Consider the following 22,380-nt stretch of genomic DNA (forward strand, 5'->3'; position numbering starts at 1 on the left):
CTGTTGCGTTGTCTTTTAGTTTGATTTGGAATACAACAAAAACCACTGCGAATATTCAATTTACATTTCTGTCTTATGTTTCTGTTCTGAGTGCAAGACCCTTTCCATCCTGAAAGTTGTACATCATGATGAACAAAACTACACGAGAGAAATGTTAAAAAGCTTTCACTTTTTTAAAGCAGACTTGAAAGTTAAAGCTACCCCGCACAGCGGAAAATAACTACTCCGACAGAGCTGAATAACGTATACGCATGCGCCAGGTTTTGCCGCGGAAACACAGATTTTGAGTCGTTCGCATGATTGATTTCCTATTCTGTTGCTTCGAGGCGTCGTTTTCCTTGCCGCTTTTCTTTTACAGAACAACCTCCAAAACTTTGGTACACCCCCTAAAAATTTTCAAAAATGAATTTTCTCCTTTAAACCTTTGGAAATAGGAAAGTGCCTTCGACGAAAAGAGAATTCCTCGGTTTTAAAGGTCTGCCCTTGTTATTTTCCGCTAATTTCGCTAAATTTTAGACCTAGGACACTTGAGCCCGCGTTGTTGACCGCATACCCGCTGACGTAGCATTTCATTATTCAGCTCTGTCAACTACACCCCATTTTTATATTTCTCAGTTATAGTACGTGCGATATGAGTGGTCAATTTTCAGCGGGCTGCATTTCACTGTACAGCCCGCTAATTCAAAAGTTTGCTTTGGCCGCCAATAGAGATATAATGTAAGCCTTTTTTCGCTCAGATTTATGATGCAAAACGCAATCACAACTTTACTAGTTGAATTGCTCTCCACAAACAAAAAGCAGTGTTTCGCACAGTAATTAATTCTTCGTGTTTGCCTCATGAAATCTGATCGGTACAAAAAAAGGAAAAACAAAGACCAGAACAAAAACGAAAAAAGAATACAACAAGAAAGCTCCAGGACACTTACATGACGGAAAGTGACCTTGGCATCTGGGGATCTCAATTATCAATTTGTTTTACCTTAAAATTCTGATAACTTGAAAAAGCGATCGACTTGTGAGTAAGCCCATGAATTTTCAAAAATAGAATCATTTTGACGGTATTAGCAATCCCCTACAGTCTACTTTCCGATTTACAAAGAAGGCAGACATAATAACCACATAGCGACTCATAAAACAAAAACAAAAAATAGTAATTTTGTCCCACAGAACGAGGAAAAAAAAAATTGATCAACACTAGATGCGTGACGGTTAACAGTCTTCTTTCGTTCGCGCGATCTTTCAAAAAAATCGCGTGTCTCAAGTTGGCGTGATTTGCCGGAACTGAGCGAAACATTTATGTGTAAAATGCCATTGCTTTACCCGGGGGTTTGGAGAAGCTCCTTAGCATACATGTTTTCCCACTTAATTTTTGTCGCTGATGAAGAGGTATGGTAATAAACTCGAATCTACTGTTTTCACATTTATAAGCTGACCAAAAATCATCAGGAAAGAACTGGAAGAAGCTGCAACAGCTGGCAGAAAATAGGCGTCAGTGGCGGCAGTTTGTCGATGGCCCATGCTCCAACCTGGAGCCAGGGGCTTAACTAACTAACTAAAAATCATCATCAGAGAAATTTTTTCTTTTATTCGAAACAGGTAATTTTTTTTTATCAGCCAATGAAAAATTCACAAAAGTTATAGTTTTCAGCTGTCATAGGGAGAGATACATGAAAAGGAAATAAATGTACCCATTTATTTTTTTGCTGACATTAAATCATACAAACTGTCGAATTTTCTGTGAGAATCTTGAGCATACATTACCATTAAAGACGATTTTCATAGGATCACTTGAAACTGCTCCAGAAAAAACTGAGACTGAACTCACGTAAGGTTTTAGCAAGAAACCTTAGCTCGAAAATATGAATAGAAATGTAATACAATTGCTCTTTTATTCATAACGAGAAAAGCAAGAGGTGTTATCGTGTTTTGATCGCATTGATTAAAATTCAAGAAAAACAAAGTTGACAGCAGGTCCTTAAACTTTTATTGTCGCGCAGATACGGTACTTCAAATAGGCCTCACATTATATCATCATTTTATTGTTTTCAAAGCCTAAACAAACTGTCATTCGGTTAAATATAAACATGAAATATATATATATATATATGAAAAAAAGCGAGATAACATATCCCATGATAAACTTAATATTCAAATTTTAAGTCATGAATAATTCTCATTCAGAAGTCTCAAGTGATCGAAATTTGTTCCATCCGTTACGAAGGAATGAAAACGTACGAGCAATACGGTAACCCAGTGGTAAAAAATGGCAAAATATCAGCGTTGCCTTACCGCTATCGAAGGAGTAGTAAACTTCTTTGACCAATCCAAGAGACAAAGCGAGAATGAATTCCATATCTATTCCACTGCAGGCAGCTTCAATCTCACTAAACAACACACAATCATATCCTGGCAAATCTGAAGTTTTTGTTCTTATTTTACTAGACTCCAATCGTTTAAGTAACACAGTGTAGCATCAAATGTTGATCACGATGAAAACATATCTCAGGCTATAAAATAAAGAGAAAACCCATTTAACTGCAACAGCTACCCCTACCTGATTAGTCATGCGGCATGTTGTTATTGGAGGGACGTGCAAAGAATGAACGATTAGTGACAAGCAGCGGATGACATGCAACGTTCCTTCAGGGTTCGTTATCATTTGCATCAGTGTTTGCGCTTGTGTTCCTTTACATCTTGAACAAAGTTTCCAATTTGTTCATTTCTATCAGATATATTTGCTTTTCAAGGAAAAATTCTTTTAGTTAAAAAAAAAAAAAAAAAAAAAAAGAATTCGAGGCAGTGTTTTTTTAATCGGAAGTCGCATTTGTTCATGTTATGTCTTAAAGACCTCAGTTTAAACACCTGTTCTCGTTCACGAACTTGATTTTAGCTGATTTTACAACATTCAAAAACGTAAAATACAAACACTGTATAGGTTCGCACGGGTCTTTATCGGTTACTTATTTAATGTTGGGCGCCACATGAACGTCGTTTGCTTGGGGAAAGCTGAATATCATACCAATCTCGAAAATATTCCCACACAAAGTAAAAATGTCGGCTGATCATTATTTCTATGAAGTTGGAAGCATGTAAGTAAGTTTCGGTGGTAACTTTTCACCCCTTAAGTTAATCTGGTTTCCTAGACTGGTTTCCCTTCGGTCACTTTGTTGCCATCTGTAACTCATAAATGCTTAGTAATCTAAAGCCTGAAATTCATTCCTAAAACAAGTGATTGATAATCCTATTCACACCATATGTTCACCTTGATGCCTTTTTATTGTCATGAACAAATAAATCCACTAGCACTAGGAATAATAATATGGATAATACCTGTTTGAATCAGATCCATAAATTCTCTAAGTTTATAATGGTATACATTCTACTTACATTCTTACCTATTTCTGATAGCATGCTATTTCACCTTTTTGCATATTTACCTAACACTAATTCTTTAATTAGGCATGGTATCGTGTATGGAAACTTTACGAAAACTTGCTATTTCCCTTTGTTTTCGAAATTGCAAATAAGTGTTTTACTTACTAAAGGCAAAATATAATTTGTAAACTATTCATGTATCATCTAGGTTATTTAAATATCGACCCTAGTAACGACGAACTAGGAAAAACGCCCTTCTTGGGACTTTAAAATGGATGCATCAAAATACTTTTAAACGTTTGCGAGCAAATGCCCTTCCAAAATTCAAAACAAACACTTGACCCCGTAAAACTCGGTTTGTGGTCTATGCATCATGCACTTAACAGCATGCACAAGCGTAATATGTAAGTTAAGGACCATTAAGTTCTGTAAACCCAGAACAATGGCAAATATCACACAGAGCCAATAAGAACTCAAAGCTACATGTGACGAAGTTGTGACTGATTTTAGTTTAACATGTTTCGTTTGGATAGCAAGTTTTGCAATTCAACCAAAGCATTGAAGTAAACGAAAGCTTACCCAAAGGACTAACGCTAACAATGGGAATATAACCCAACGAAGGCTTCGACATGTTATGCTTAATTTAGGAACTTCAGCAATTGCTGAAATATTACGTTACTTTTAAGTATAAATAAATATCTAAATGATACACCTAGAAAAGCAGCACTAAAATTTCACTTATCTTAAAATTGTGTCCTCTGACGACAACTCTAAAGTTAAGTAATACAAATTAAAAAATGTTGCGTTTTGGAGTCAGATTTAACTCCCGCTTCTGGTATCCATGTCGAAATTTTCTCTTATTTCTTGAACATGATAGTTCATGTATCTAGTCTTAAGTTAAACTGATATTTACTGGGACTCAAAAAGCTTCTCCATCTTCACTGGCGGCTTCCTCAGGATCAGCTTCAAGTTTCTCCGCTTCGACTGGGATTTCTTTAGGCTCGTCTCCTAAGTAGAAAGAAATTGGAAAAGTTTACCTTCTACGAAATCATTTCAGGCGTAAGCTGGTTTATGAAATCTAAAAACTATTAGCAAGTTTCTTGGCAAGAAATCACAAGGAATACTGCTATTACGCCTCGAAAGCTTGCTTATCAATCCAGCATTTTTTTTTTTTTCAAATTCAAAAAAAGGCAAAACTTACGAAACAAAATGTTTTGTTTCCATACTACAGCTAACATTTCCTCATAAAGGGCTGATAACAAACCATTTGGGTACCATTTCCAAAGCTATGGAATTATTTTTATGGTTAACGCTTAAAAACCGCCTCTTCCTTCTTTATGTACCGTTTTGTAATTGTAATCTTAGGTACCTGAGATTACTCTGCCTCCTTTCTCTAGGTTCCCCTTGACAAAATCTTTATTTTGTCGAGGAAAGAAAATAGACTGTTTTAATAATACAGCTCAGCCTTTCCTGAGAGGCAACAAAACTCTGACGGGAGCGGGGTTGCCAAACCTTTTTCTTGTCTAGAAGGTTAACCTCCGTAAGTGACACACTATTAGAATTAACGACCTAAACATAATCATCTTTCAGTTTTTAGAACAAATAAGATCGAAAAAAATTGGACTCGGCAAGACCAATAGTGACGAAAAAGCATGGGAAAAAATTTGATAAAACTACTACCGATGTTGCCAAAAAATTATAGGGAGATTATTCAGCTTGAACATAACATATGATGAGAAGTTGAATTTACTTACGTGGACTGAGGCCGTCACAAATAGATGGGTAGGGCGGCTTACTTAAATCGTCAACTCCAGAAATCAGAAACGGTTCTGCAACCTCCACAAAGACGCCATCTGCAACATCTTCAGTATCTTCCACGTGACTCAGTTCCAGTGCAGTAGTAGGTATAAGTAGCGTAAGATTTTCTACGCAATTCAGCTTGAGGTTCAAAGGTTTCCCAAGCTTAGTGAAGACTGAAATAGCTTCATTTTCAACTTTAGTGAGTCGCGATAGCTCCTTGGGTGTACAGTCTTCGTAATTTCCTTCTGCTAAAATGTAGGCGTTAGGAAAGGCATCTTCAACGCCCCGGTGAAGACCATCGGCACAGCGGAGGGCCAAGATACTCTCCAGAAAAACTTCGAGATAATTCGTCCACAGTTGAAAACGTTTATCCACCCTGGATCCCTCTTCAGATATATCCCATTGGCAACTCTCTTCGGCTAATATTTTGGAGTAGTTAGGAGCGGAATCTTCAACGCCTCTGTGAGCACCATCAACAGGGCTGAGGTCTGACAAAACCTTATCCGCATCCTGCAACTATAGGCATCATTCAATTAGTAAATACCTCGCCGTATTTGAGGTGTACAATTTTATAACAAACTTTTTAAATGTAGAAAATCAGGCAAGATTTTTGCAAAAAACAAACAAAACAACAATAACAACAGCAATATCAACAAAAACAACAAAAAGAAAATGAACAAATCAAAAGTTACTCCAAAGATATTGTACTATGTAACGTTCAGGATCGTTCAAAGCCCGTGGCCCGTGTTCAAGTATCGAGAAACTGGTGCTGTTATTTTAAAAAATTGAATCTACGATCAATTCTGCTCTACGAAATTAAAAGTACTTCACTGGGTGAATAGTTCGAATATTTCACAACCTCCATCTTGGGATTAGAAGTTCTTAGACGGCGAGGTATTCCAAATCGAGGTAAAACAATCAAAAAAAGCCTGCTCACCTGTCGCGGACGTTTCGTGTTCCCTTGAAAGACAAATCCGTCCCCTACTTGAACGTACTTGACAACTGAACCAATTTGAACACTTTCAGCTTTCACTTCTACTTCATCCCAAGTATCTTTGAGATCTTTCGTCGCCAGTTGAAAAGCTTGACCCAAACGGGATCCTTCATTGATCTCCCTGCCATAAATAGTGCTAGCGGCAACACTGGGGTGAGTTTTTTCTATTTCAACAACTACGTAATGACCTCGTTTGGCATTGCCTACAGCTGTTAATGTCCCTCTGTCCATACGTTTGCTGGTAGGTTTAAAGTCATGACGGGTTTTGGAATGATCACCAGGTGATTCATCCATGATGCAAGGCTTAAACTGTTCCCACCTCGGACTGAGACGCAAATAGTTGAAGCCAATCTCTGTTAGAGTCATCAACATCTTTCTTGACCGTTTAGGCAAACTTGCTGTCTTCTTGTCTCTCAGCTATGAGAATGGAAAAAGGTACACTTAAGAATTCAAGAAGCGAGGTCACGGTGTAAATATATTTCATCGTTTTTTAGCCATGGTTGTATGGATAAGACTTTGCAGCCTTTCCAAAAAGGGAAGGAAGTTCAAGTAGGGTAAGGTAAAGAGGAAAAGGGCGGGAAAGGTGAAAAACGCGAATGAGAAAACGAAGGAAACTACAGCATTAACCCTTATTGGAGAGACGATTTTCCGTTTTATCACATGCGTGAAAAAAAGAAAAGTTCCAATGAGGTGTCGCACCTCAGAATTTTTCGTTTATTTTTCTATGTTCCAAGTTCCCTACAAGACGAAAATCATCTTTCCCCTTTCACTTATGAGCTTAAAAATTCACAACACGTATTTGCTAAATGTTTTCTAGTTCAAAGTATTTTTTCTGTTTTGTTCTCCTGGATTTTTTTTCAGTCAAGTATGAGCTACCAGACATAAACTTAAATTGTGATACTGTCTTAGTTCAAGTTGGACGCAATACATCTTTGATTGTTTTGTTGTACAGCAAGTATTTTAAACACGTCATTAATATTTTTATCCATTAATCACACACATCCTACACCACGTGTAACCTGTAGATGAATTCAAAGTGAATTCAAGTCGACTCGCATCACCCCACTATTGCTGCTGATTTTTTAAATTATTGAATGAAAATGTTTTCAGGAAAAAACCTTTATGACTTCCAAACATAACTGTACATCTACATCTCTTTCATGAGACAATTTAGTATCGTAAAATCGGAATATAAAAGGAAAATGATAAAATTATCATTCGATGCACCAAAGCTACACATTATTATTCTTAGTATGTAACCCTCTTAGCACTATGCCCAGGCTTAGCACAACGAATAAACACTGCCACCAAATTTTTAACATGTACCAGTTAAAAAATATATACATTACTGTAAAGTGGGGAAAACACGTTTTCACCATGGTGAGGTAAATATTTTGGAACAAAATATTTACCTCACCATGGTGCGTATAGAAAAAGAAAAGTAAATGAATGCGGTCAAATGTCCCCATGAGCAAACTGCAGGTCTTCGTGCCAAGGGAATACCAGGTGTATTTTGTTCCCAGAATTTTTGTTACTAAGCAAAAAGTGCACCTTAACTGAAAAAACAAAAATTACGATAACCCTCATGATAGACTGAGCTTTCCACATGTCTTTCCAAGAAAAGCAGTAACAACAATCTTTACACACCATGACAATAACATCTTGAGAAGTACAGCACTGAGTTTAAAGGACATGCCACAGAACTATGAACTGCTATAGAAGATCTGATTTAGAACTTTGACTAAACTTTACATAAAAAATACAATTATAATCTAACTGAGCTTAATACGTACCACAACGAAACAGACGTGGAGATGTTGAGATTCCTGGGAAAAAAAACGACTCAATTAGAAAACAAAAAATAAAGCTCAACCTCTCCTATTACATCACATGGTAAATGTTGCTCGTGGAGTCATCACAAAACACAAAGGAAAGTCAGTCCGCACAGTCTTCACCAATTTGTATCAAGAGTCTCACTCGTTCGCTTCGCTCACTTGTTCAATTACCGATAGTACCAACTTGTGAGTAAATGCTGACTTTACATGATGTATTCTTTACATATGGCACCTAAATTAAATATGACCACCGAGTAAAAACCAAGTTGATTTTGGTCTGTCCAGTATTAGATGAAAGATGACGTCTAAATGTGGTGAGAACCAAACAGTTGTACACGAGTGATCGAAATTTCTGTGATCTATCACTCAACAGACCCACGACAATTAAGAATCTACTTAACAGAGACGCAAAATGTTGTTAATGGCAACGTCATCTAATGTCGAATCGCTTCCTGGAATAATGTCACAAGCAAACGCGCCCTGCTCCACCCTATTCGGTCAAGAACACCAAGGAAGCCAACTTTGGGATCCTTAAAAATCAATAACAAAAATAAGACTACAAGCGGTCCTTCCCTTTCGACTAAGTCCGTTGTGCGAGTAAAAATAAATTCAGTGAAAAACAATTAGCGCCACCGTGCTGCGCGAACTATTGCAGCGACGCCGATACGCCGCGGGAGCTCCATGAGTGAGCGCTATCTGATTCTTCGAGCAATAAACCTAATACGAATGATGATCCTACCTCCCCAATTAATTTTCTGACTGTAACTTTAATAAACGATTCAAGAATGGGGAATCTGGTGCACGCGCCTCATAAACGCAAGACATACATATATTTTGCGCTTCTAAACAATGTAGCCCCTCTTTGAAAAATGCTTCGGTCTCGAAATATTTTCTGGCCGTGTTTGCCTTGCTTCTATCCAAGTTAACCAGTGGCTCGCAAGCATCTCCTCTCACGACTGGGGTGACACTGTAACGTGCCCCCTCAGACCTCTCTCAACTCGTCTCAACCCGTCTCAACTCTTCCCGCGGCAGAGAAACGCTTGACCTGCAGCGCTCATAAAACAGGGTTAAAGGGACTGATGACTTCCGAATGCTCTCCGGTGTATCAGAATAGGAAAAACATTGGGCTTTAAGAGTCATCCTGACTTCACAACAGGATGCCTACGATTTAATATTAAATTTCCTTAACTTGAAGTCAATGCAACAGTTCTCTACCTACGGTAAACTAACACTCGAAACCTTGACAAAACTCCATTCACATAGACAACTGAGGAGTATCGCCTTGTACTACAGTTCACTAACTAGTACATTATGTGTATTAATAATTCCAGGTGGATAGAGGTGCCGCAAATGGAACAACGTTGTGACCCTGATGACAGGGCTTCTGTCTAAGCCACATTAACCACAATTCCAGACACTTTGCGTGTAGCATCCAACTAACATATGTTAACGCATGTGAAATATCATTCACAGTAAATATAATAAAACCTACTAATAGTTTACTACTTGGAAAATAATCTTCATTAGCCCCATGATTGAAACAACACAATGACCCCAAATCTCTTTTGAAGCTAACTACAAATGATAATCTGAACAACATCTTCGTGAATTCAAGAATGCATTCATCTGAACAACAACTATCTTGAAGAGAGACAACGCGATGAGTAGATATATGAAAATGCATTTCCCAAAAAGAAAAGTAAATGAATGCGGTCAAATGTCCCCATGAGCAAACTGCAGGTCTTCGTGGCAAGGGAATACCAGGAGTATTTTGTTCCCAGAATTTTTGTTACTAAGCAAATAGTGTACCTTAACTGAAAAAAGAAATTACGATAACCCTCATGATAGACTGAGCTTTCCACATGTCTTTCCAAGAAAAGCAGTAACAACAATCTTTACACACCATGACAATAACATCTTGAGAAGTACAGCACTGAGTTTAAAGGACATGCCACAGAACTATGAACTGCTATAGAAGATCTGATTTAGAACTTTGACTAAACTTTACATAAAAAATACAATTATAATCCAACTGAGCTTAATCCGTACCTTTAACATGTTACAGATAAGGCTGGGAAACATGAGAGAGCCCTGGGAAAAAAAAACTCAATGAGAAAAAGTCTGGGGAAAAAACGACTCAATTAAAAAAGAGAAAAATACAGCTAAACTTCTCTTATTAAATCACATGGAAAATGCTGCTCGTGGAGTCATCACAAAACACAAAGGAAAGTCAGTCCGTACAGTCTTCACCAATTCTTCAATTAGTGGCAGGAGTCTCACTCGTTCGATTCGCTCCCTTGTTCAATTACCGATAGTATCAACTTGTGTGTAACTGCCAACTTTACATATCTTCTTTATGTATGATACCTAAATTAAATTTGACCACCGAGTAAAAACCAAGTTGATTTTGGTCTGTCCAGTAGTACATAAAAGAGACGTCAAAATGTGGCGAGAACAAAACAGTTGTACACGAGTGATCGAAATTTCTTTGATGTATCACTGAACAGACCCACGACAATTAAGAATCTTTTTAACAGAGATGCAAAATGTTGTTAATGGCAACGTCATCTAATGTCGAATCGGTTCTGGGAATAATGTCACAAGCGAACCCGCTCTGTTCCACCCTATTCGGTCAAGAACATGAAGGAAGCCAATTTTGGGATCTTTAAAAATTCATAAAAAAATTAGACTACAAGTGGTCCCTCCCTTTCGGCTAAGATCGTTGGGCGAATAAAAAAAAAATCAGTGAAAAAAATTAGTCCCAGCGTGCTGCGCGAACTTTTGCAGGGACGCCGATGCGTCGCGGGATCTCCATGAGTGAGCGCCATCTGACTCTTCAAGCGATAAAACTAATACCTAGTGGGAAAATCTAGACCGCTTTTAATATTGATTTCAGCCAATCATATTCGTCATCACAAAACACAATGGAAAGTCAAGGGCTGCAAGCGATGAAACATTGTTAATAACACATCTGCGGTGTAATGAAGAAGATTAAGGAAGTTCAGGTAGTAAGTTCATATAAATACTACAGTGTGTACAAAATGAACACGACATGAAGCTCAGTTCCTGAAATGTTCCTAAGTTAACCCAATTGACGTACCTGTTTTTGTTCAATAGTGAGAATAAATATGGTTGATTAGCCAGTGCGAAATTTCTACGTTAAAATTTTATTTTTTCTAAAGAGCAACCAAACATACCTTGGTATCAGCTTCGAACTTTCTCCTACACAGGCTTTTCAACTCGGTTTCACGATTAGTTCGCTAGGAAAATAATTAAAAACACTCATGCCTCTCAAAATAACAACAGAATGAGACTTAGCTCTTATTAACCGAGTGGGAGGTCTGTATGGGAGAATCTTGACCGAGGTCGCCAGTACAGACCGAACGCAGTGAGGTCTGTGCCAGCGACCGAAGTCAAGATTCTTCTATACAGATCGACCTAACTCGGTTAATAAGATGTTTATTATATGGCTGTGTCTCATACGCCAATTCTTTATATTCTTTGTACCTTTTTTTTTTTGGAGCGGTCTAGATGCCGGTCTAGATGGGAAAATCTAGACCGCTTTAATATTGATTTCAGCCAATCAAATTCGTGAATTCCGTGGTTCCCAGTCCTTGTGAGACACAGCCATATAATAATCTCCCATACAGACCGACCCAGCTCGGTTAATGAGACATTGATTATATGGTTGTATATTAAATGCCAATTTTTTATATTCTTTGTACCCTTTTTTTTCTAGACCAGTCTAGATGTTGGTCTAGATGGCAAAATCTAGACCGCTTTTAATATTGCTTCCAGCCAATCAAATTCGCGAATTCGGTAGATCCCAATCCTTGTGAGACACAGCCATATAATAAAAAGCAATATTTAAAGCTCAACCATTTTCCTCGTAGGGCTACAATCTATCTAAATTTCAATCCGTAAATCTGCCCAGGCTTTAAACAACTCTATCTTATGGAGTTTATACTCGAAAAATAATCTTAATTAGCCCCATCAATGAAACAACACCAACGACCCAACTGATAAGGCTTTCACTTATCCCTTTTAAAGCTAACTACGAATGATAATCTGAACACATGTGCGAGAATGACGTCTTCGTGAATTCAAGAATGCATTCATCTGAACAGCAACTATTTTAAAGAGAGACACCAAATTAAGAAGATACAACAGGATGCATTTCCCTCAAAGAGAAGTACATGAATGCAGTCAAATTTCCCCTTGGGCAAACTACACTCAGCAGGTCTTGGTAGCAAGAGAATACCAGGAATACTTTGTACACAGAATTCATGGTACTGGGCAAAAAAAGCACCTTTAAATGAAAAAATTCACTATAACCCTCATGATAGACTAAGCTTTCCACGTGCTTTTAAGAAAAGCAGTAACAACAATTTTCACACACCATGACAATAACATCTTATGAAGTACAATACTGAGTTTATAAGCCCTGCCACAGAACTATAATCGGCTTTAAAAGGTCTGATTAAAAACTTTGACTAAACTTTGCATAAAAAATACAATTATAATACAACTGAGCTTAATACATACCCATAATGATTCAGTTGGAAAAGGTAGCGGAAGGCGCCTAAAATGTGGCTAAATGAGAAAGTAATATATAAAACTCAACCTCTTTTATCAAATCAGCTAAAGAAAACACAAGTTATATGGTAAAAGCTGCTCGTGGAATCAACACAAAACCAAATGGAAAGTCTGTCGGCAAAGTCCGTCGCGCGAATCAACTAAAAAATCAGTGGAAAAAATTAGTTAGGGCACTGGTGGAGAACTATTGGAGTAGCGCCGATGCACCGAGGGAGTCCCATGAGTAAGCGGCACCTAGCCCTTCAAGCGACAAACCTGATACGTATTATGCCTGAAAAGTGAAAAATGAACGTAGATTGGTTTTTGCAACGGTGACCATCATATCAAAATATAGGTTTTCATTTCGTAAAGGTATTATTAAAAAGATGACTTTGATCAACAACCTTTCACTTTTCAAAGATCCTACCTCCCCAATTAATTCTCTGACTGTAACTTTAATAAACAATTCGAGAATGGTGAATCTGATGCACGCGCCTCATAAACGCAAGACCGTACATATATTTTACCCTTCTAAACAATGTAGCCCTTCCTTGAAAAAAGCTTCTCGAAATATTTTCTGGCCACGTTTGCCTTACTTCTATACGAGTTAGCTAGTGCCTCGCAAGCATCTCCTCTCACGACTGGGGTGGCACTGTAACGTGCCCCCCTCAGACCTCTCCTAACTCGTCTCAAGTCTTCCCGCAGCAGAGAATCGCTTGACCTGCCGCACTCATAATAAAGGGTTACAGGACTGATGACTTTTGAATGCTCTCCGGTGTATCAGCTTAGGAAAAACATTGCGTTTTAAGAGTCATCCTGACTTCACAACAGGATGCCTACAATTCATTATTGAACTTCCTTAACTTGAAGTCAATGGAACAGTTCTCTACCTTCAGTTAACTAAAAATCAAAACCTTGACAAAACTCCATTCAAATAGACAACTGAGGAGTATCGCCTTGTACTACAGTTCACTAACTAGTACACTGTGTGTATTAATAATTCCAAGTGGATAGAGGTGCCGCAAATAGAAACACCGTTGCGACCCTGATGGCACGGATTCTGTCTAAGCCACATTAAACACAATTCCAGACACTTTGCGCGTAGCATCCAACTAACATATGTTAACAGATGTGAAATATCATTCACAGTAAACATAATAAAACCTACTAATAGTTTACTACTTGGAAAATAATCTTAATTAGCCCCATGATTGAAACAACACAATGACCCCATTGATAAGGCTTTAACAAATCTCTTTTCAAGCTAACTACAAATGATAATCTGAACGACATCTTCGTGTTTCAAGAATGTATTCATCTGAACAACAACTATCTTAAAGAGAGACAACGCGATGAGTAGATATATGAAAACGCATTTCCCAAAAAGAAAAGTAAATAAATGCGGTCAAATGTCCCCATGAGCAAACTGCAGGTCTTCGTGCCAAGGGAATACCAGGTGTATTTTATTCCCAGAATTTATGTTACTGAGCAAATAGTGTACCTTAATTGAAAAAAAAAATTAGGATAACCCTCATGATAGACTGAGCTTTCCACATGTCTTTCCAAGAAAAGCAGTAACAACAATCTTTACACACCATGACAACAACATTTTGAGAAGTACAGCACTGAGTTGAAAAGACATGCCACAGAACTATGAACTGCCGTGGAACATCTGATTTAGAACTTTGACTAAACTTTACATAAAAAATACAATTATAATCCAATTAATACGTACCGGTTTATTGAGGACGGGGATATCAAAAAGTTTCTGGGGAAAAAAATGACTCAATTAGAAAAGAAAAAAATACAGCTAAACTTCTCTTATTAAATCACATGGAAAATGCTGCTCGTGGGGTCATCACAAAACACAAAGGAAAGTCAGTCCGTACAGTCTTCACCAATTCCTCAATTCGTGGCAGGAGTCTCACTCGTTCGATTCGCTCCCTTGTTCAATTACCGATAGTATCAACTTGTGTGTAACTGCCAACTTTACATATCTTCTTTATGTATGATACCTAAATTAAATTTGACCACCGAGTAAAAACCAAGTTGATTTTGGTCTGTCCAGTATTCCATAAAAGAGACGTCAAAATGTGGTGAGAACAAAACAGTTGTACACGAGTGATCGAAATTTCTTTGATGTATCACTGAACAGACCCACGACAATTAAGAATCTTCTTAACAGAGATGCAAAATGTTGTTAATGGCAACGTCATCTAATGTCGAATCGGTTCTGGGAATAATGTCACAAGCGAACCCGCCCTGTTCCACCCTATTCGGTCAAGAACATCAAGGAAGCCAATTTTGGGATCTTTAAAAATTCATAAAAAATTTAGACTACAAGTGGTCCCTCCCTTTCGGCTAAGACCGTTGGGCGAATAAAAAAAAAATCAGTGAAAAAAATTAGTCCCAGCGTGCTGCGCGAACTTTTGCAGGGAGGCCGATGCGTCGCGGGATCTCCATGAGTGAGCGCCATCTGACTCTTCAAGCGATAAAACTAATACCTAGTGGGAAAATCTAGACCGCTTTTAATATTGATTTCAGCCAATCATATTCATCATCACAAAACACAATGGAAAGTCAAGGGCTGCAAGCGATGAAACATTGTTAATAACACATCTGCGATGTAATGAAGAAGATTAAGGAAGTTCAGGTAGTAAGTTCATATAAATACTACAGTGTGTACAAAATGAACACGACATGAAGCTCAGTTCCTGAAATGTTCCTAAGTTAACCCATTTGACGTACCTGTTTATGTTCAATAGTGAGAATAAATATGGTTGATTAGCCAGTGCGAAATTTCTACGTTAAAATTAAATTTCTTCTAAAGAGCAACCAAACATACCTTGGTATCACCTTCGGACATTCTCCTACGCAGGCTTTCCAACTCGGTTTCACGATTAGTTCGCTAGGAAAATAATTAAAAACACTCATGCCTCTCAAAATAACAACAGAATGAGACTTAGCTCTTATTAACCGAGTGGGAGGTCTGTATGGGAGAATCTTGACCGAGGTCGCCAGTACAGACCGAACGCAGTGAGGTCTGTGCCAGCGACCGAAGTCAAGATTCTTCTATACAGATCGACCTAACTCGGTTAATAAGATGTTTATTATATGGCTGTGTCTCATACGCCAATTCTTTATATTCTTTGTACCTTTTTTTTTTTTGGAGCGGTCTAGATGCCGGTCTAGATGGGAAAATCTAGACCGCTTTTAATATTGATTTCAGCCAATCAAATTCGTGAATTCCGTGGTTCCCAGTCCTTGTGAGACACAGCCATATAATAATCTCCCATACAGACCAACCCAGCTCGGTTAATGAGACATTGATTATATGGCTGTATATTAAATGCCAAGTTTTTATATTCTGTGTACCTTTTTTTTTCTAGACCAGTCTAGATGTTGGTCTAGATGGCAAAATCTAGACTGCTTTTAATATTGCTTCCAGCCAATCAAATTCGTGAATTCGGTAGATCCCAATCCTTGTGAGACACAGCCATATAATAAAAAGCAATATTTAAAGCTCAACCATTTTCCTCGTAGGGCTACAATCTATCTAAGTTTCAATCCGTAAATCTGCCCAGGCTTTAAACAACTCTATCTTATGGAGTTTATACTCGAAAAATAATCTTAATTAGCCCCATAAATGAAACAACACCAATGACCCTACTGATAAGGCTTTCACTTATCCCTTTTAAAGCTAACTACGAATGATAATCTGAACACATGTACGAGAATGACATCTTCGTGAATTCAAGAATGCATTCATCTGAACAGCAACTATTTTAAAGAGAAACACCACAATAAGAAGATACAAGATGATGAATTTCCCTCAAAGAGAAGTACATGAATGCAGTCAAATTTCCCCTTGGGCAAACTGCACTCAGCAGATCTTGCTAGCAAGAGAATACCAGGAATATTTTATACACAGAATTCATGGTACTGGGCAAAAAGGGCACCTTTAAATGAAAAAATTCGCTATAACCCTCATGATAGACTCAGCTTTCCACGTCTTTTCAAGAAAAGCAGTAACAACAATTTTCACACACCATGACAATAACATCTTAAGAAGTACAATACTGAGTTTATAAGCCCTGCCACAGAACTATAATCGGCTTTAAAAGGTCTGATTAAAAACTTTGACTAAACTTTGCATAAAAAATACAATTATAGTACAACTGAGCTTGATACATACCCATAATGATTCAGTTGTAATACATCTCATACGGCACCGAAGACGTTGGTTTATATATGCCTTCAAAATAATCTTCATTAGCCCCATGATTGAAACAACACAATGACCCCATTGATAAGGCTTTAACAATCTCTTTTCAAGCTAACTACAAATGATAATCTGAACGACATCTTCGTGAATTCAAGAATGCATTCATCTGAACAACAACTATCTTGAAAAGAGACAACGCGATGAGTAGATATATGAAAACGCATTTCCCAAAAAGAAAAGTAAATAAATGCGGTCAAATGTCCCCATGAGCAAACTGCAGGTCTTCGTGCCAAGGGAATACCAGGTGTATTTTGTTCCCAGAATTTATGTTACTGAGCAAATAGTGTACCTTAATTGAAAAAAAAAAATTAGGATAACCCTCATGATAGACTGAGCTTTCCACATGTCTTTCCAAGAAAAGCAGTAACAACAATCTTTACACACCATGACAACAACATCTTGAGAAGTACAGCACTGAGTTTAAAAGACATGCCACAGAACTATGAACTGCCATGGAAGATCTGATTTAGAGCTTTGACTAAACTTTACATAAAAAATACAATTATAATCCAATTAATACGTACCAGTTTATTGAGGATATCAGAAAGTTTCTGGGGAAAAAAACGACTCAATTAGAAAAGAAAAAAATACAGCTAAACTTCTCTTATTAAATCACATGGAAAATGCTGCTCGTGGGGTCATCACAAAACACAAAGGAAAGTCAGTCCGTACAGTCTTCACCAATTCCTCAATTGGTGGCAGGAGTCTCACTCGTTCGATTCGCTCCCTTGTTCAATTACCGATAGTATCAACTTGTGTGTAACTGCCAACTTTACATATCTTCTTTATGTATGATACCTAAATTAAATTTGACCACCGAGTAAAAACCAAGTTGATTTTGGTCTGTCCAGTAGTACATAAAAGAGACGTCAAAATGTGGTGAGAACAAAACAGTTGTACACGAGTGATCGAAATTTCTTTGATATATCACTGAACAGACCCACGACAATTAAGAATCTTCTTAACAGAGATGCAAAATGTTGTTAATGGCAACGTCATCTAATGTCGAATCGGTTCTGGGAATAATGTCACAAGCGAACCCGCCCTGTTCCACCCTATTCGGTCAAGAACATCAAGGAAGCCAATTTTGGGATCTTTAAAAATTCATAAAAAAATTAGACTACAAGTGGTCCCTCCCTTTCGGCTAAGATCGTTGGGCGAATAAAAAAAAAATCAGTGAAAAAAATTAGTCCCAGCGTGCTGCGCGAACTTTTGCAGGGAGGCCGATGCGTCGCGGGATCTCCATGAGTGAGCGCCATCTGACTCTTCAAGCGATAAAACTAATACCTAGTGGGAAAATCTAGACCGCTTTTAATATTGATTTCAGCCAATCATATTCATCATCACAAAACACAATGGAAAGTCAAGGGCTGCAAGCGATGAAACATTGTTAATAACACATCTGCGATGTAATGAAGAAGATTAAGGAAGTTCAGGTAGTAAGTTCATATAAATACTACAGTGTGTACAAAATGAACACGACATGAAGCTCAGTTCCTCAAATGTTCCTAAGTTAACCCATTTGACGTACCTGTTTATGTTCAATAGTGAGAATAAATATGGTTGATTAGCCAGTGCGAAATTTCTACGTTAAAATTTTATTTTTTCTAAAGAGCAACCAAATATACCTTGGTATAAGCTTCGAACATTCTCCTACGCAGGCTTTTCATCTCGTTTTCACAAACAGTTTCCTAGGAAAATAATTAAAAACACTCATGCCTCTCAAAATAACAACAGAATGAGACTTAGCTCTTATTAACCGAGTGGGAGGTCTGTATGGGAGAATCTTGACCGAGGTCGCCAGTACAGACCGAACGCAGTGAGGTCTGTGCCAGCGACCGAAGCAGTAACAACAATCTTTACACACCATGACAATAACATCTTGAGAAGTACAGCACTGAGTTCAAAGGACATGCCACAGAACTATGAACTGCCACAGAAGATCTGATTTAGAACTTTGGCTAAACTTTACATAAAAAATACAATTATAATCCAACTGACCTTAATCCGTACCGGTAGCATGAAGCTGGGACGCCTGACCAACATGGGAGAGTCCTGGGAAAAAAAAACTCAATGAGAAAAAGTATATAAAGCTCGACTTCTCTTATTAAATCACATAACGAAAACTAAAACTATATGGTAAATGCTGCTCGTAGAGTCATTGCAAAACACAATGAAAGTCAGTCCGTACAGTCTTCACGAATTCCTCAATTTGTATCAAGAGTCTCACTCGTTCGCTTGGCTTAGTTGTTCAATTTCCGATAGTACCAACTTGTGCGTAAATGCCGACTTTCCATGATGTATTCACTATATATGATACCTAAATCAAATTTGACCACCGAGTAAAACCAAGTTCATGTTGGTATGTCCAGTATTAGATAAAAGATGACGTCAAAATTTGGTGAGGACAAAATAGTTGCACACAATTGATCGAAATTTCTTTGATCAATCACTAAACAGACCCACGGCAATTAAGAATCTACTTGTTTTAGATAAATGTTGTTAATGGCGACGTCATCTTCTTTCGAAACTATCAGCCTTTATTCAGTTAAATCGAATATTTTGGTTAATAATCCTTCCTTTTTCAAAGACATCCCCACTTAATTTTCTAGCCGTAAATTTAACAAACAATTCAAAGATGTTGAGTCTAATGCACGCGTCTCATAAACGCTAGACATTCATATATTTAGCGCTTCTAAACAGATAGAGCCCTTCCATGAATAAAGCTTCAGTCTCGAAATATTTTCTGGCCACGTTTGCCCTGCTCTATCCAAGTTTTCTCATGGCTTGCAAACATATCATTTTACAACTGCGGTGGCACAGTAACGTGCCCCCTTAGACCTCTCCTAACTCGTCTCAAGTCTTCCCGCGGCAGAGAAAAGCTTGACCTGCAGCGCTCATTATGAAGGGCTAGAGGACTGATGACTTCCGAATGCTGTCCGGTGTATCAGCTTCGGAAAAACATGGGGCTTAAAAAACTCATCCTGACGTCACAAAAATACTCACGAGCTCAACAGTTACAGTGGATTTCAAGAGCTACTACTTCTGCAAGAAAGACCAATTTCTACAACAAAATTAAATCCCTTCTGAAGAGGAACCAAACATATCTTGGTTTCAACTTCGGATATGATTCTCCAAAACAGGCTTTCAACTTCAGATTCTCTCCTACGCAGGCTTACATAATCAGCGGCCTAGGAAAATAATTAAAAAGACTCACGAGCTCAACAGTCTCACTTAAGAAAATGAAATTACAATAGCTTTCCAATAGCAGATTCTGAGGAGAGAGTGGATTTGAAGAATTGACTCAATGAGAAAAAAATATATAAAGCTGAACTTCTCTTATCAACTCACATAACGAAAACTAAAGCAATAATTAGGGTAAATGCTGCTCGTGAAGTCAACTTGGCCAATCTAGTACACCTACTCTGATTTTATGCGTTTAAAGTCCAAGACATAAAACTTTGGTTATGTTCCGCACATTGGAAGAAGATCACGCAGACATTGGCAGAGTTATCTCTCTAATCGTCTAAATCTACTGCTAAAACTTCCAACCAGTGTTGTGGCGAACTAAGTGCCTTATTTCTAGCATGGCCATCACGTTTCCATGATTTAGGTGCAGTTGTGTACTCGTGAAAGCAAATGAACAACATTGGCTGCTTTGCATTTTTCTAGCAAAGCAATAATTATTTGCTTTAAATCTGCTCTTTCAACTTTTCGATACAGTAACTTGAAAAAAATAGTTTACATCTGTATACCGTAATTCGTATTAACAAAGATTTAGTAATACATAGACAGGTAAAAACGAACGATATAATATCCCGACGTTTCGGCGACTTCATAAAGCCATTATCAAGGGTACAAATGAAAATAAATTTAACAACTTAGAGTTCAAGAGTTACAACTAATTTGCATAGGGGAGGTAGCTTCACAAATACTTTAGCACAGATAGAATCCGTTTGCACGTTCAAACTCGGTGTTAATTGTTTGATGTAAAGCATCTCGTTGACAAGACATTCGAATTTGTTCATGCACTTCTTGAGAACTTTGAAACAGCTAAGAAGGTCCTCAGGGACAGCACCTGCGTGGTCGTTGTCGTAGTCCCTGAGGACCTTCTTAGCTGTTGCAAAGTTCTCAAGAAGTGCATGAACAAATTCGATTGTCTTGTCAACGAGATGCTTTACATCAAACAATTAACACCGAGTTTGAACGTGCAAACGGATTCTATCCGTGCTAAAGTATTTGTGTAGCTACCTCCCCTATGCAAATTACTTGTAACCCTTGAACTCGCATTTGTTAATTTTATTTTCATTTGTACCCTTGATAATGGCGTCATGAAGTCGCCGAAACGTCGGGATATTATATCGTCCGTTTTTATCTGTCTATATACCGTAATTATTCATTTTATTCATTTAAGGTTGCATATGAATTATTATATATGCCTTCAACGACAACTTCCAAACTTTGACGAAACTCTACATAACAAACACACCTGGCTCTCTTTATTCTCCACTTCAGGACCAAGACTCTGAACAGAGGTATCATCAGGTAATGGCAAGTGAGTATACAAGTTCTCTTCTTCAGAAAACAGTCCATGTTCTTGCTCTCTATCAAGGTTATCTTCCTCCACACCTCCATCAGTGTTATTTGGTTCAATAGATAGCATTTCCCATCTTGAATGCTCATTCTTTCCACCATCTTCAATCTCACAAGGATCAAACCAACTGTCCAAACCCTCTGTAATTGCCAATGAAATATCCAGGCTTACATTAATTTCCTTGTTGATGGCATTGCGCAGATACTGAGTTTGTTTTAATTATGGGACACATTCTTGTGATTTTCCTGCTTTGAAATAAACCTGGTCTTAAATCCAACTTACTCGTAAGTTTAGGGATGGCTTATGAATGGATTGGATTGTTTTTGGAGGACGTGGAAGCAGCATTGAATAGGTTGAAAGTGAGCTAATTAATAAAAAATGCGCCCCTAATCTCAATTACTGTTTCAGTATTTCTTTGATTTAAGGGCACAGCCCTTACCTAGAACTGTCATTTCTGTGTAACTGACGTTTTAAATGAATACTAAGAAGTCAGCTCAAGGCCTATGTTCCGTTCCGTCAAGCTCTGATCCATTACCCAAAAAATAGACGAGATCAGAACTCTTCTTCAGCAGTGTAACCGGGTTTATCGAGAATAAACATTTAAAGTGAAACAAGAAAGCGTCTTCACCACAAGCACCATCCTCGGAGACCCAGGGGCTGTGAGTCGATTTCAAACTTGAAATCGAGTCACAGCCCCTGGGTCTCCGAGGATGCACAAGCACCCATAAAATTATAATTTTCTTTTCTGACAGCATGCCCACAATGCTTAATGAACAATACCTGAAAACGTGTAATGCAACGAGTTACGCGCGACAGAACAGCCTATGACAAGGATTGGTAAACACTGAGGATATTAAAATTTCTCTTATTTGCCTAGAGATGATTCTTTTAACAAGGGGCGATAAAAAAAAATTACTTGAAT

General features: G+C 37.9%; 1 protein-coding gene across 1 annotated transcript in view; it reads right to left on the minus strand.

The window, feature by feature from the left end:
* Positions 1–3,257: 3,257 nt before the first annotated feature.
* LOC111328599 (uncharacterized) overlaps positions 3,258–22,380 on the minus strand; it is a 197,905-nt gene continuing 178,782 nt past the window's right edge. Inside the window, exons 54-67 of the mRNA XM_088731658.1 lie at positions 21,354–21,598; positions 18,866–18,919; positions 18,493–18,555; positions 17,389–17,415; positions 16,775–16,834; positions 15,425–15,487; positions 14,315–14,347; positions 12,550–12,597; positions 11,202–11,264; positions 10,054–10,095; positions 7,963–7,995; positions 6,113–6,586; positions 5,130–5,691; positions 3,258–4,383 (exon numbers count right to left, since the gene is read on the minus strand). Of these exons, the coding sequence (XP_088587784.1) occupies positions 4,295–4,383; positions 5,130–5,691; positions 6,113–6,586; positions 7,963–7,995; positions 10,054–10,095; positions 11,202–11,264; positions 12,550–12,597; positions 14,315–14,347; positions 15,425–15,487; positions 16,775–16,834; positions 17,389–17,415; positions 18,493–18,555; positions 18,866–18,919; positions 21,354–21,598 (1,856 nt within the window). The 3' untranslated portion in view covers positions 3,258–4,294. The remainder of the gene's footprint in view (positions 4,384–5,129; positions 5,692–6,112; positions 6,587–7,962; positions 7,996–10,053; positions 10,096–11,201; positions 11,265–12,549; positions 12,598–14,314; positions 14,348–15,424; positions 15,488–16,774; positions 16,835–17,388; positions 17,416–18,492; positions 18,556–18,865; positions 18,920–21,353; positions 21,599–22,380) is intronic.

This window comes from Stylophora pistillata, chromosome 8, assembly GCF_964205215.1.
Source record: "Stylophora pistillata chromosome 8, jaStyPist1.2, whole genome shotgun sequence".
Lineage (NCBI taxonomy): Eukaryota > Metazoa > Cnidaria > Anthozoa > Scleractinia > Pocilloporidae > Stylophora > Stylophora pistillata.